The 14,850-nt window shown below is 34.5% G+C and overlaps 1 protein-coding gene across 1 annotated transcript in view; it reads right to left on the bottom strand.

Moving 5' to 3' along the window:
* LOC105348540 (C-type lectin domain family 6 member A-like) overlaps nt 1–1,988 on the bottom strand; it is a 59,959-nt gene extending 57,971 nt beyond the window's left edge. Inside the window, exons 1-2 of the mRNA XM_066076709.1 lie at nt 1,854–1,988; nt 947–1,038 (exon numbers count right to left, since the gene is read on the bottom strand). Of these exons, the coding sequence (XP_065932781.1) occupies nt 947–1,038; nt 1,854–1,932 (171 nt within the window). The 5' untranslated portion in view covers nt 1,933–1,988. The remainder of the gene's footprint in view (nt 1–946; nt 1,039–1,853) is intronic.
* Nucleotides 1,989–14,850: the final 12,862 nt, after the last annotated feature.

Genomic DNA, 14,850 nt, shown 5'->3' with positions numbered 1-14,850 from the left:
CACTCGAACTGAGCTCGGTCTTGTTAATTTTTACTTTGCTGTTTTAGCAAAGCAATTACAGTTGAACAGCTGAACAGCGATGAAACTCGAATTTACGTAGAAGAGAACAGAACTGAGAATCAGTGCTAGTAATACAGAGCACATGATTGTTACCTTCCAATTTAAAAACTAAGAACTTTGATTTTTTCCTAAATTTCTAACAAACAAAAAAAACCCAAAAAGAAAACAACAACCACTGTTTAAATGCGACACTTTATTCATTTCTCGCATATATAGCCGCCCTTATGTATATCGCATGGAATGTCATAGAATCTGTGGTAATCGAAAGGGTTAAAAAACATGCAATCTTGTGGCTGACTGTCAATTCCATCGGGTTCGCCACCGCCAAAAGCAAAATAAGACATTTTGGTCATAGCTCCGTTTTTTATCCACCTCCAATCTCCACCTGGTTTTCTCCTGTTGATATTTCTTCCACCAACAAAGAAGTGGAGACCTGTGTAGTTGAAAGAAGGATTGTTAGCTTTTAAAATGTGAAAATATGATCATATAGTTCAATATACATGTAATTACTAGTATACTAAACACCTGCAATGAATTATTAGAGTATATCAAACACAATAAAAATCATAATGTTGGTTCAATCTCTCAGATATCAAAAGCTAATTTTAGATAACATCAAGTAAACTGAGAATCACAGTGTATGTGATTATATATAAAACACAGCATAATGCGTAGAAATTGATGGTTTATTTCCAACCTGAATTCATTTCCTTCAGGTTTTGTTTCATCAGCATGGCCTCTTCTAATGTCTCAAAGTTGGCGAGGTAACCTCCGATGTTGATACAATGTGTCATGGATAAAGCAGAGAGTTAATATTACAATAAACACACGATAGTATAAATGATAACGTTTCCCTGACAAATACTACATGTAGAATGATACTTACAAATGCTTCGTCTCCTCCTACTAGATCTCTGCTGATGTAGTAACAACTACTAGCATTTGTCAATTTTTCGAATGGAGGTTCACAGGCTTCATCTAGAAATATTAATTATTGGGAGATGTTAGTACCAGATTTTAGTGTCTCTTTACGTAGCTTCATCAGCTTAATTGTTAACATGAATAGTGGTATGATAAAATTACATTACATAATTCCAATTTAGTCCAAATAAGTCCAATTTATAATTAAATGTTTACAATCCATTGAAGAAGACGCCTTTTTGAGTAAAGTTTGATATATATTAGTTTGGAGATTATATTAGGCCAATGCACATGTACAATTGAGTTTTGTCGGAAAGGATACGACTTAATTGCCTTTATGGGCAATATTGACCCTGTTCAAGAATATCATTTTGCCATGAAGTGTAATTATTGCTTATAAATTATGATTAAATCTCTTATGTAAATTTTCAGAGGACTTTTTTTAATAAATATAATTTAATGAATATTTGCGTTTCATTTCCTGACAATCACGACGACATGTTTTATTGTTATACTTTCATGTTAAATACTGAAATCTGACTGGTTAAGACGCAATTAGCAACGGGTAACATTACAAATTGTTACATGCGCGAAAATTATGCGCGTACGGTTCGCTGTAGAATTCACGTTATTCCTACATAAAAGCAGTAAAATTTTCTTAAAAATTAAGACATTCAGTATAACAAAATAAATAGTGCCTGTTTGGGAGGATAACAGTGGAAATTGACACCCCTCGAAAACCATTGTCAACCTCCGCTTCGCGTCGGTTGACAATGGTTTTCTCGGGGTCCCAATTTCAACTGTTACCCTCCCAAACAGGCACTATTTATATAATATTATACAAATACATAATCAAACAATACTTCACTTACTTGTACATGTGTTTTGGCACCTTGAGATGCAAATGATACAACAGGAGCAGAGAACGTAGAATCCGAGATGCATGTACATGGCGCTCGCCTACCGTCCTTGTGATTTTTCATCAGAAAGAAACCTTTATTTATACATGTTTGAAAGAAAAAGTATGTATATTATATTACATTAAAACTTGTTTAATCCGGAAGAGGTTAGTTTCGCAAAATAGCAGTGGAATACACAACATCCTGTTTTGAGGACGTTGCTTAAATTGATTCAATATTGAATTACTTTTTAAATATTTCAGGGACGTAGCATGGGGGTGGGGGTCACTTTTTCTCGCAGGAAGTTTTTGTCTTTCTTTTTCTTTTTTTTTTTTCTTTTTTTTTTGCTTGTCAAGATTTTTTCGAAGAGTCTGCCCAACCCCCCCCCCCCCCCCCAACTTTAAACAAGAGGCCCATGGGCCACATCGCTTACCTGAACAACAGTTCCATGTAACATTCTATTTCATAGCTATTTTAAACTTTGAACCTCTTTCATGGGCCCCAGTATTGGTCGGTGTTTTATGGTTGGCTTTAACAATGCAAATTAGAATCTACACAATCTTATGATGCTAGTAATCTCACAAGCTGTAGTTTTGTAGTTCTCGAAAAGAAAATTTTAGAAACATTTTCAATAATATATCATAATTTCTATTTGAAACCTTGAACCCCTCTTGGGGCCCCAGTATTAGTCCAGTGGTCACAGCTATATTGATTTAGAAACTACATTATTTAAGGATGCTTGCATGGTAATTTCACAAACTTAAGCATTGTAGTCCTTGAGAAGAAGATTTTTAAACATTTTTTCTATATATGTAAAACTCTGAACCCCCACCTAAGGTCCCATTTTTGTCCGAGGGTCGCAATTTTTTTCACTATATATACAAGCTTTTGTGTGAACATTGGCATCTCTGGTGCAGTGGTTCTTGAAGATTTTTAAACATTTTTTCTACGTAATTCTATGTTAAATTTTGAACCCCGCCTGGGGCCTCAGGTTTGGTCCGAGGGTCACCATTTTTACAATTTAAAATCTGCACTATATAAACAAGCTTTTATATAAATATTAGCATTTCTGGTGCAGTCGTACTTAAGGAAAAGATTTTAAAACAATTTTTCCTACGTAATTCTATGTTAAACGTTAAACCTCGCCTGGGGTCCCAGGTTTTGTCCAAAGGTCACGATTTTTACAATTTAAAACCCTCAACATATATACAAGCTAACTATTGGCATTTCTGGCGCAGTGGTTCTTGAGAGGAAGATTTTTAAAGACACACTCTATGCTCACTGTTTCGCGATTATCTCCCTTTTAAAAAGGGTTACACCTTTTTTTTACAATTTAGAATTCACTTACAATAGTGATGCTTTGTACCAAGTTTCGTTAAATTTGGCCCAGTGGTTTTAGAGAAGAAGTAAAATATGTGAAAAGTTTACAGACGGACAGACGAACGGACGACGGACAACGGACCTTCGGTTCAGGTGAGCTAAAAACGAGGCTACGTGCCTGTTTTTAAGGTACCTCACTACACTTAAACTTTAAGACACTATGTCACAAGATGGCGATTTAAGGTACCTCACTACACTTAAACTTTTTAAGACACTATGTCACACGTTGGCGATTTAAATGTTTTATTAAACCATTTATATCGTTCGATTGGGTTGTATATTGTCGTAGCTCAGTGGTTAAAGTTATAGGCTTCTGAACTGCAGATCATGAGAACGAATCCACTTGGAGCTTTTGTTCGTGTTAACTTAATTAAATTTTTGAAATTGTAATTTTTCATCTAAAATTCCACATTTTTTGCATATTTCTTATCCATCATGATATCTATTATAATCAAGTAAATTTCAGCTGGTTAGAGAAAATATCACACGGTGTAGTGAACCACCTTAAATTTTTTGTTATACTGTTTGTATTAAGTTCGGCTGTATATCGTCAAACCTTAGTGATTATAGTATTGGGTTTGTGAACCGTAGATCATGGGTTCGAATCCGCCTGGGGCTTTAATTTGGTTCATGTTTACTGAATTAAATTTTTGAATATATAATTTTATCGCAAGTTGCACATGTTTTCGCCCATTTTGTATATATTAACCGAATCCATCTTGCTACTACCATAATCAAGTAATTTTCTGCTGATCTGAGAAACTAATTAAATGTGCAGTGAGCCACCTTAATATATTTAGATGAATGTTCGCAACCAAAATCTTTGATTACTTAAATCAAATCTAAATATGCATGTTTAAATAACATAAATATTTGAGCAGTTTAATAGTAATAGTGAGTAATTTACTTTTTTTCAAATTGAAGTCTTTTGCCCGTTTTTTTAGGATCTTCTCGTCTGTGAATTTTATTTTCGATTCCAGATGCAATTAGTCTTGATTGTGAACATTTACAAATAAATCAATTTTTATAAGATATTTTAGGACCTTTAATTATTACGGCACCAAATTTCATTTTCCACCCACTGACAAATTTCACAGTCGTCGTTGAATAGTGATTCTCTTGAACTAAACGGTCATTTTCTGGGTATTGCCTTAGTGGAAATGAATAAACACACCAGTATACAGATTGCGTTTAACCAGTTTTGCATCTAATTGAACGTGGTTTAAATTAATAGCACTGTATGAAAAATTGTATCTTATTTGCGCAGTAATGATCCCGCACGAGGCCTCCTAAAATCCTCTCACTAAATATAGGAAGTCGGTTCAAAACATCGCGGTCGGTTTACAGAAGAGGCATGATCCGGATCGCACAACATTTAATTAACCAGTAATTTCGCCGTATTAGACAACATCCGGATTCAACAAGGTTTAATGTAAATGGTTTAAGTTGATGACATGCAGTATATTAGTTTTGCCATTCCAATTTATTTCTATGTTTAGTGTCCACCCTGTCATATTATAAGAAATAAATTATGTACGACTTGATTTATTTATTGAGCATGCGCAGATTAAAGTTTAGAAAAAGTTAGAAATGGCGTTATTTGTAATGTACTAAAATCTGCTAGCATCCGTGGCTCATCCTACAATAACATGGTGTCGGAATTATAGTTTTACATAGTAAAATAATCGCAGAATGGATCTAGCAGGTATTCCGCAACCGCAGATGCAATGGGACGCATCAAACCCACTCGAGGCGTGGAAGAAATTCAGACAACATGTTTAACTCATTTTTGAAGGACCTCTCGCTGAAAAAGAGGAGAAGCAGAAGATTCGATATTTACTTCTATGGGCAGGAGAAAAAGGCCGAGATGTTTACAATACTTGGACCCTCAGCGAAGATGAAGGTAAATCGCTAAAAGTACATTTCAAGAAATTTCAAGAATACGTACAGCCCAAGCATAATCCAGTCTTTTCGAGATATATTTTCAATAACGAGACACAAGGTGTACGACCAGTGGAGCAATATATTACCCGCTTGCGTCTGCTAGCTAAAGACTGTGCATTTGGTAGAGCAGAAGATGAAATGATTAGAGATCGCCTTGTATTTGGCACAAACTCAGCTAAGGTGAGAGAGAGACTGATCAACGAAGGGGCACAACTCACACTGGAGAAAGCAATCCAAATTGCTCAGAATTTCGAATACTCGCAGCAGCAGCTGAAGACAATGGGGCCACCTGGAACAGATAATTCTACCATTCCGAAGGATGTCAGTGCAGTGACTCGTGGCAGACCTTATTTCAGGGGACGCGGCCGTAGAAACATTCGCGCTCACAGATCTACAGTAACGTTGCGCAGAAGAGGAACTTCTCATAGAGGACGATATGATCACCGGGGACAAGACAACGCGCACGCGCATCAAGATAAGTGTCAGAACTGTGGTTTCAACCATCACAAAGATGCCCGATGTCCCGCAAAAGGAAAGCAGTGTACTAAATGCCGACGATGGAATCATTTCTCAAAATTGTGCAAAAGTGTTTGTGAAATTCAAGAATATAGTGGTGTAATTGAATATGATGATGTGTGTCAATCATTTGAAAATGTTGATGTAGATGATGATGTAGATGATCATTATGATGGTTTCTTTATTGATTGTATTGCAAAATCATGTACAAGTGTCACAAATAGTGAAGCATTTGCTGAATTGAATGTATTGCATGCAGGGTCAAACAGCACTGTAAATTGTAAACTAGACACAGGTTCACAAGTAAATGTACTCCCCATCAGTGTATATAGACGTATGCAAGTGTCATGCCCTCTCCGTCCGGCTCAAAATCTCTTGGGGTATGGGGGTTCCCCACTTAAGTCAGTAGGAGCTTGCAGTCTAGATATTGATTGCAAGGGTCAAAGGGTACAGACAGACTTTCATGTCATTGATCCACAGGGGAAAAAGGCTCCGCCTATCTTGGGGTTACCATCATGTTTAAACCTAGGACTTGTAAAACTAGTTGACTCGGTCAATCTGACCTCACCTTCCAAGTCCCTTGATAAAGATCAAGTACTTGCCGAATACCAAGATATATTTACAGGCATAGGTCTGTTCCCAGGTGAAGTTAAAATTGAAGTTGACCCAACTATACAACCAGTTATTCAGCCACCCCGTAGGGTCCTGCACATCATATCTAAAAAGCTTAAGGTAGAATTGGATAGGATGGAAAAGGTCAGGGTAATTACAAAGGTCAAAGAACCAACCCAATGGGTTAATTCCCTGGTTATTGCTGAAAAACCTAACGGAACACTTCGAATTTGTTTAGACCCACGAGATCTAAATAAGGCTATTCGTCGCCCACACTACCCCATGAGAACTCTCAATGATGTTCTTCCACAGCTCTCTAAAGCAAAGAACTTTACGAAACTAGATGCTCGTAGTGGCTATTGGACATTGAAACTCACAGACGAGTCTAGCATGTTGACTACTTTCAATACCCCTTATGGCAGGTATAGATTTCTAAGACTTCCCTTTGGTCTAAAGTCATCACAAGATGAATTTCAACGCAAAATTGATGAATGCTTTGAATATTTACCAGGTTTAGTTACTATAGTTGATGATGTTCTTGTATATGGCAAGACCAAAGCAGAACATGCTACAAACTTGCGTGCAGTTCTGCAACGATGCAGAGAGAAAGGCATAAAGCTTAATCCTGCAAAACTCGCTGTTTGTCAAACAGAAGTAGACTATTTTGGTCACATAATATCAGGTCAAGGTCTTAAGCCTGACCCCCAAAAGGTCAAAGCCATCAGCGAGATGCAGCCCCCTAAGAATCGCAGTGAGCTTGAGACTGTTTTAGGTATGATAACCTATTTAGCAAAATTTGCGCCAAGCTTGTCAGAGGTAACTGCTCCCATGAGAATGCTATTATCGTCCAAGTCTGAATTTGTTTGGGATGCAGCCCAAGATGAAGCCTTTAACAAGGTCAAGTCCATTCTTACAAGGTCTCCAGGACCTATTCTTTCATATTTTGACCCCAGTGAAGATGTAGTGTTGCAAGTAGATGTTTCAAAGTATGGTCTAGGAGCTACATTATTGCAGGATGGCAAACCTGTTTGTAATGCATCAAAAGCACTGACTCCTAGTGAAGTAAATTATGCTCAGATAGAGAAAGGGATGTATGCTATTGTATTTGGGTGTAGTTATTTTCACCAGTACATTTATGGTAGAGATGAGACAGTTCAAACTGATCACAAACCTTTGGTATCGATTATGCAAAAACCCATTCACTCAGCACCAGCTAGGCTACAGCGTATGATATTATGGCTTCAAAGGTATTCTATTCACCTTACACATGTTCCTGGTAAGAAAATTCCAGTAGCTGACACTTTGTCTCGTAAATACTTACCTGATACATGTCCATCTATATCTGATGATCTTGAAGCCCAAGTTCACATGATATCTAGCACTATACCAATGAGTGACACATGTCTTGACAGAATCAGGTCAGAAACTGTTCAAGATTCTCAGTTAGTTACCTTAATGAGTACTATCCTTAATGGTTGGCCAGAGCACATGGCTCAGTGTCCACTCTCTGTAAGAGATTTCTGGAATTTTAGAGATGAATTGTCTGTTATAGATCAGTTAGTCATTAAAGGGAATAGAATTGTCATTCCAAGGTCAATGCAATATGAAATGTTGCAGAAACTTCAGACAGGTCACCAAGGGGTAGAGAGAACCCTTAGACGGGCCCGAGACTCTATGTTTTGGCCTGGTATATCACAACAGGTATGTGATATGATTTTTACTTGCACTACATGCCTTACCCACCGCAACTCAAAACATAGGGAACCTTTGAACATGACAGAAGTACCTGAATACCCATGGCAAGTTGTTGCCACTGATCTTTTCGCATGGGAAGATCAGGATTTTCTTGTAGTCGTAGATTATTACAGTATATATTTTGAAATCTTTAAACTTCAAAACACAACTTGTCAGAGTGTTATCTCTAAGCTACAAGAATCATTCTCTAGAAATGGTATTCCAGAGAAAGTAGTATCAGATAATGGGACACAATACTCTAGTCATGAATTTAGGGATTTTGCCCTCCAGTGGAACTTCAACCACAGAACTTCTAGTCCCAGATATCCCCAGTCTAATGGACTCGCCGAACAAACTGTCCAAACTGCCAAACGTCTGTTGACAAAGTCTAAGAAAGATGGACACAACTTATTTATGTCCCTCCTTGCTTATTGTTCAACACCCCTCAGTATTGGTTTTTCACCATCTCAATTACTCATGTCTAGAAGGTTACGATCAGACTTGCCTATGCACCCCTCCTTGTTAAAACCTCATGTCCATGACCAGTTTGATGTCAAACACTCCATGATGAGTGATAAGATGAAATCAAAACAAAATTATGACAAGAGATCAAAATTATCACCACCTTTGGATAAGGGAGATAGTGTTAGAGTTCAGTTAAATTCCAAGACATGGACCCCAGCAATTGTCTTAGAACCTCACAATGATAGATCATATATTGTTAAAACACACAATGGCTCTGTCTATAGGAGAAATAGCAGACAAATCTTTAGGTCCAGGGAAAAGGCGGAAAGTGATATTGAAACCCCTAACCTATCAATATTATCCCCACAGCCTATTACTCAACCTGAACCAAAGCCTGAGACATTTGACCCAGACATTGTCCAACCCATGTCTACTACATCTAACACATTAGGTGACCAGCCCAACCTTTCCTCCCCTAAACCAGTGCAAAATGACAAACCATATATTACCAGATCAGGCAGGATTGTTAAACCAAAACAAATACTGAATATTTGAATGCTCTGTTGTCTTTAATTTGAAATTATATATAACATAAGTCATTATATTAACAATGATTAAATGTAATTTAGACATTTGATACAATCTACTGTCAATATATTTACAAACCAACATGTGACATTTTGGTTTTTCAGTTAATTGTCATTATTTGTGTACCATGTGATTAATACATCAAATTTATTGTATAATTAAAGTTCATTTTCAATTTCTTTGAAAAAGGGAGATGTCATATTATAAGAAATAATCTATGTACGACTTGATGTGATTATTGAGCATGCACAGCTGATTAAAGTTTAGAAAAAGTTAGAAATGGCGTTATTTGTTATGTACTAAAATCTGCCAGCATCCGTGGCTCATCCTACCATAACACACCCAATCGACGAAAACCTATTTTTCAATAAGAGAAAAGGCTTACAACAACTGAGAAACACACATTTTTATTTGTACATCAATGAAATCTATATAATCAACGATGACAGAGTCTTTTTACTCCTTCAAAACTCAAAGCATCGTAAAATATAAAGCAAGAACAAACAAAGATATAATCTCATATGCCATCGCTAGTATTATGAATATCATGGGCACAAATTGGCATAATAAATAGACTAGTCAATAAAAGGCATTTGATTTACATAAAAACGTGAGAAAATAGCGTGTTCATCTGCGTTCGAAAGCCTTGGCGAATAAAATGGTATACAATTGCAAATAAAACAATAAAGACATTAAAGTCTCATATAAACACAAAATCTTGGATAAGGAGGAGGGGTGGGTGGTGGTTAGTGCGACAACAACAATACGAGAATGGATTAATGCGCATGGCTGAAATCACCTAAATGATCTGAATGCGCACGTCTTGTAATGCTAAAAATATACACAAGTGTAATCATCAACAATGATCCACGTATAAAACAGATATTGCAATAAACATTTTAATGACATAAATTGTTTATATTTTCCAAGTAAATGTCTTGAAAAGATAAAGAGTACGTGAACATTTTTGGGAGGGGAGTTAATGTATGTGCCTTTTTAAAAAAAAAACATGCTTCAAAACTAATCCATCGGCGGACGTTAAACAAATAAAAACTTTAAATGGCCTTATGTATGTAAAGGTATTTAAGGAGTCGTCACAAGTCTGAATTCAAGTGAGGCCATTGTTGAAACGGGGTTTATCTTCAACAATGTCGATGACTCGATATAAGTGATTTTTTGTTAATAGTGTATAACTAGCTAAACAATGAAGGTGCACTTCTATTCATATAAATTAACTTACCGAAAAAAAAGTTTTTATCTGCGTATGATTTTAATTTATTAAATCTGATTTTGAATTATTCTCCTCTGGGAATTAACTCCGATTGAAATTACTTGGATTGAAAACACACTTCCTAAAATACAGTTTCAATTTAATGTTTTCTCAGACGTCCGCTTCAAATTGTCTCCGCCCTTTCAAATGTTTTCACTGTAACAGCTGTTATGAAATATATAAATATATATAAAGTTATACCTATGGTCATACATATCTGAAACATAAAGAATTAATCACAACGTTGCATGCATGCACTGCGTAGATTTAAATCAATACTTACATTGCTCATTGCAACATCTGAATCTACGTCAAACTGATACATGTACACTCATGATATGAATGAAATGATATGGTGATAATTTTTTTCTGTTCATTTAACGTTATTGAAAGATATGACAATTAATAAACAAAGTTTACAAAATACATTAAACTGGTGTCCAATGAATGCAAAATCTGAACGTAATACAAATCATACGCTACATTTGTTCTTTAGAATTTAACAACATTATTCATTGTTACAACTGTTTATAGTTTATAATTTACAGTGCTGAAATTGACACAAGTGTATTTGAATATTATACTATTTTTTTTATTGAATCGCTTATGTTGAATATCGACATATAAAACGCGAAAATAGTGTGTTGTAATAGTATATATACTTTGCACCAGTTACCTGCATGTAACAAGAACTTACAATTGCTCTAAGACTGAAGCATACATGTAGAGCTTCTTCACAGTGACATCAGTTCAACATAGTTATTTCATCATAGTCAACGTTTCAAATCGAATCGAATTCCAATCAAACAAGAAAAATAACCTTATTTGACCGGAAAAGCTCTATAATTATTTAGATATATTTTTGTGTAAAAGAAACTTCGAACGTTAATATTTCCAATGCGTTCTTTACAACTGAAAATATACCATTGTATTTCAGTATTTTTTAAATCATTGTCTTTGGTATGTTTTAGATTTGGATTGTCCAAATTTACGATAATGGATGTTTGTATTTTTAGGAGGGTTCGATTGTCGTGGCCTTTTAAAGACTGTATTAATCCCCTTTAAATAGGGGAAAATGGCAAATTTTAAAACGTAAAATATATAGACTTCTTGTTCATTGAAGACTAGTTTTTAGCTAAATAGATGATATCTCAATACACATTTAAGGATCTAGTTTGTTGACCACCGTGCCTCTCTAAATGCTTTTCATACAAAGTTGTATGCACTTTTCATCAAACATAATGTAGGAAAATAAAATACAATAATAGCACATTTATTTAGAGCAAATTTGAGATATGAAATTTTTAATTTCTTGTAAAGTCCTTAGTAGAAAAACAATAAATCAATAGAAAAATGACATATGATATTCCGAATTACTGAAAATCATATCAAAGGTTAATCTTATTTTAAGATTTTTTTTACCAATCAACATTTTACAGGGAAAAACCTACTGTAATTAACTTCATAAGCAGGATACTTTCTGCTGAAAAAAAAGAATTTTGTGAAAGTCAAGTACATGTATTTATTGTATTTATTAGTGTCTTAGGGAACAACATGGTTCTAAAAATAAAAATTCAAATTCCATGTAGCATAGTCTTGTTCCGGTTTTTTATAGTTACATCCACAATCATTGAGCAATCATATGATTGGGCCAGTTTTATCGATAACCATGGTTTTAGTTGCCTTCGAAAGTGATTGCTGTCAGTCATCAATTTAAATAATATGTATTAAAGAACTGCGAACGCTAACGCCCGTTTCCCGCCTACATTTTACATCCAAATATTTCGGAATTTCTGTCAGATCTTCAAAAACTAAGTTTTATACTAAAAAGTATAATCAAATCCTAATCAATTTATATCAAAATAAAATTATTAATCAAAATATTTATTTTGAAACAAAAGTTTTGCTAACGCGGGGTCTAAAAATAATTCATTGAAATCGGTCTCTATGAGTGAGGAAAATATTATTTAGCGGCCAATATGTGCATAAAAACTTAATAATAACATATTTACGATATATATTAAAACAAAATTTCAATTTAATTCATATCTGTTAATTAGTTTTCGAAAATTTACAAAGCAAAATTCTTTTTTTTGGAATGTATTTCGGTCTGTAGACATATGTTCCCCCCGTGAATCAACAAACCCTTTGATAATAATATGCTAAATAACAATAATTAAAACCCCTCAAAAGGAAATTTTGTTTCACGGGGGGGGGGGGGGGGGGAGATGTTTTAAAAAACATTTCCGTTTTCCGTTATTTTCTATTTTGAAATGAGCTATTTTAACCCAAAATACAAAGTTATCTCTCTTTGTTTGACCAAATCATTTATATTTAATGAAAATATAAATAAATGTTTACATTATTGTAAAAAATTAACTTTAATTAGACAACTTTCAAAAAATGACTTTCAGTTAGGCGGCTAGACAATGCTATCGTTCGCAGTCCTTTTAGGATCCAATATGAATCGAAAACAAGTATATTTCTGCAAGCATTTACATACTATGCTTTGTTTTCTACATATGCTAGCTAATAAGAAATAAGTAAAGACATCAAATGTTTTCTGACTTTTGTTAAGCAGTGACATTGAAACGGCACGGTCTTTTGAAATTGAGATTGGATGTTTGCCAAACATTGTTCGAATACTTACAAGATGTCTTTCAGAATCTTAAACGATTTTGGCCAAATATTATTTTTCCGATTTTAATATAAATTTACAATGCTTCAGGAAAGCATTCTTACAAGCAACCGAAATTTGAGTGTAATTCATTGAATTATAAGCAAGTAACAGAGCTTGAAATTCTTTGCTATGTAAACAAAGCATTTGTTAAAGTGAACATTTCCACTTTTAGACCTAAAATGAATGTTTTAAACATTAAGAACTGTTTAATAATGCATAAAATAAAAAAAAAAGATAGCCAGATCATCTTGAAAAAAGATTTTTACTGGTATATTGAATCTATGTAGACAAAAACAGAGCACAAGCCTGTTTACATGACAAAGAATTGTGAGGCCTGTATCCAGCTCATAACTCTACGACTGAATCTCAAATTTCATTCGATCATTAGAAATGCTTTCCGAAAGCATTGTAAATAATAAAAACAGAAAAACAGAATATCGCTTAAATTGTGACCATGCCACTTTAAAGATAATATGGTTTAAATCACAAGGTCATCGACTTTATTTATTTCTTCGACAGTATAGTTTTTGCGAGCGCTCTCGAATGCTAGCGACTACGTTAGTCTTCTTTACTGGAATACGCATGCTCGACTCCATAGAATGGAATTCTGGGAATACTGTACTACTGTAGATAATCTGTGCCATGTGCATTTCGTTTTCTCATCTACACATGTAAATATGATCTGAAGTAACTGTAGCTTAGGATTTATAATACCAAGTTATTTTAAAAATTATAAAAATAGTTAGCTTTAACTTACTACCTTCAAAGACGGAATATGTTTTCCGAGATATGCTTGCCGAAAAGGCTCGAGAAGATACGACTGCTAAAAAAAGTACTAATGTTCTACTAATCTTGAAAATTTTCACCTCGAAATTGCAATTACAGTCAATAAAGAATAATTAAAGCACAGTTAATGAGCTACGCCATCACCGTGTGAAGCTCACTGTAAATTCACAATCCTATAAAAATTGACTTCCAGCCCAATCCAACACAATATCAGTGCACTGCTGTGCCTTCCTATTAATAATTATAAATCAATTCGGAAAATTAAACCAATGTTTTAAAAAATCTCCTATTCTGATTTAAATGCTTGCAGCGCTAGCTCACCAATCTTTTTAAAAGATGAACTTGTAAACCCAACATGATAAACTTTACTAGGTTTTTCATCACAATATCTTAAAATTACAAGCCTTTTATAAATTTATAACGCATCATGTTTTTTCTTCATTCCTGCATTCATTCTTGTCAATTTTTCTGTCATCAGCATGGCTTCCTCTAATGTCTCAACGTTGACGAGGTAACTCCGATGTTTATACAACGCGTCTGGGTGAAGAGAAAGAGAGTAAAGAAAATATGCGTCAACGCATAATTAACAAATAAAATTCCAATGACTAAAAGTATCTACTTATAAAAGCCTCATCTGCACATACTTTATCTTTGCTTGTAAAGTAACACTTATTTGCAAATAAATGGAATGGAGGTTTTCTCGAATTATCTAGAATTTAAAAGATTATCACTGATGAATTCATCAGGTTCATTGTAGATTTATAAAAAGCATTGGATAAAATGACGAATCTTTCAGCGTCAAAATAAAAAAAAAGATATATAAGGTTTGACCAGAATAACGTACTGAAACGAAATTTAATAGACTTTGTATTTATTTTATGCACACTTTATATTGAATAATTTCAACCTCTACAGTTGGATATCTTATGCGACTTTACATACTAGCCAGTTATTTCGTATTAGACAATTAAACAATGTAACAGAAAATGTGAAAT

This window comes from Magallana gigas, chromosome 2 (genome assembly GCF_963853765.1).
Source record: "Magallana gigas chromosome 2, xbMagGiga1.1, whole genome shotgun sequence".
Taxonomy (NCBI): Eukaryota; Metazoa; Mollusca; class Bivalvia; order Ostreida; family Ostreidae; genus Magallana; species Magallana gigas.
Note: the sequence above shows the minus strand (reverse complement) of the source record. Positions and strands in the feature narration are given on the sequence as shown.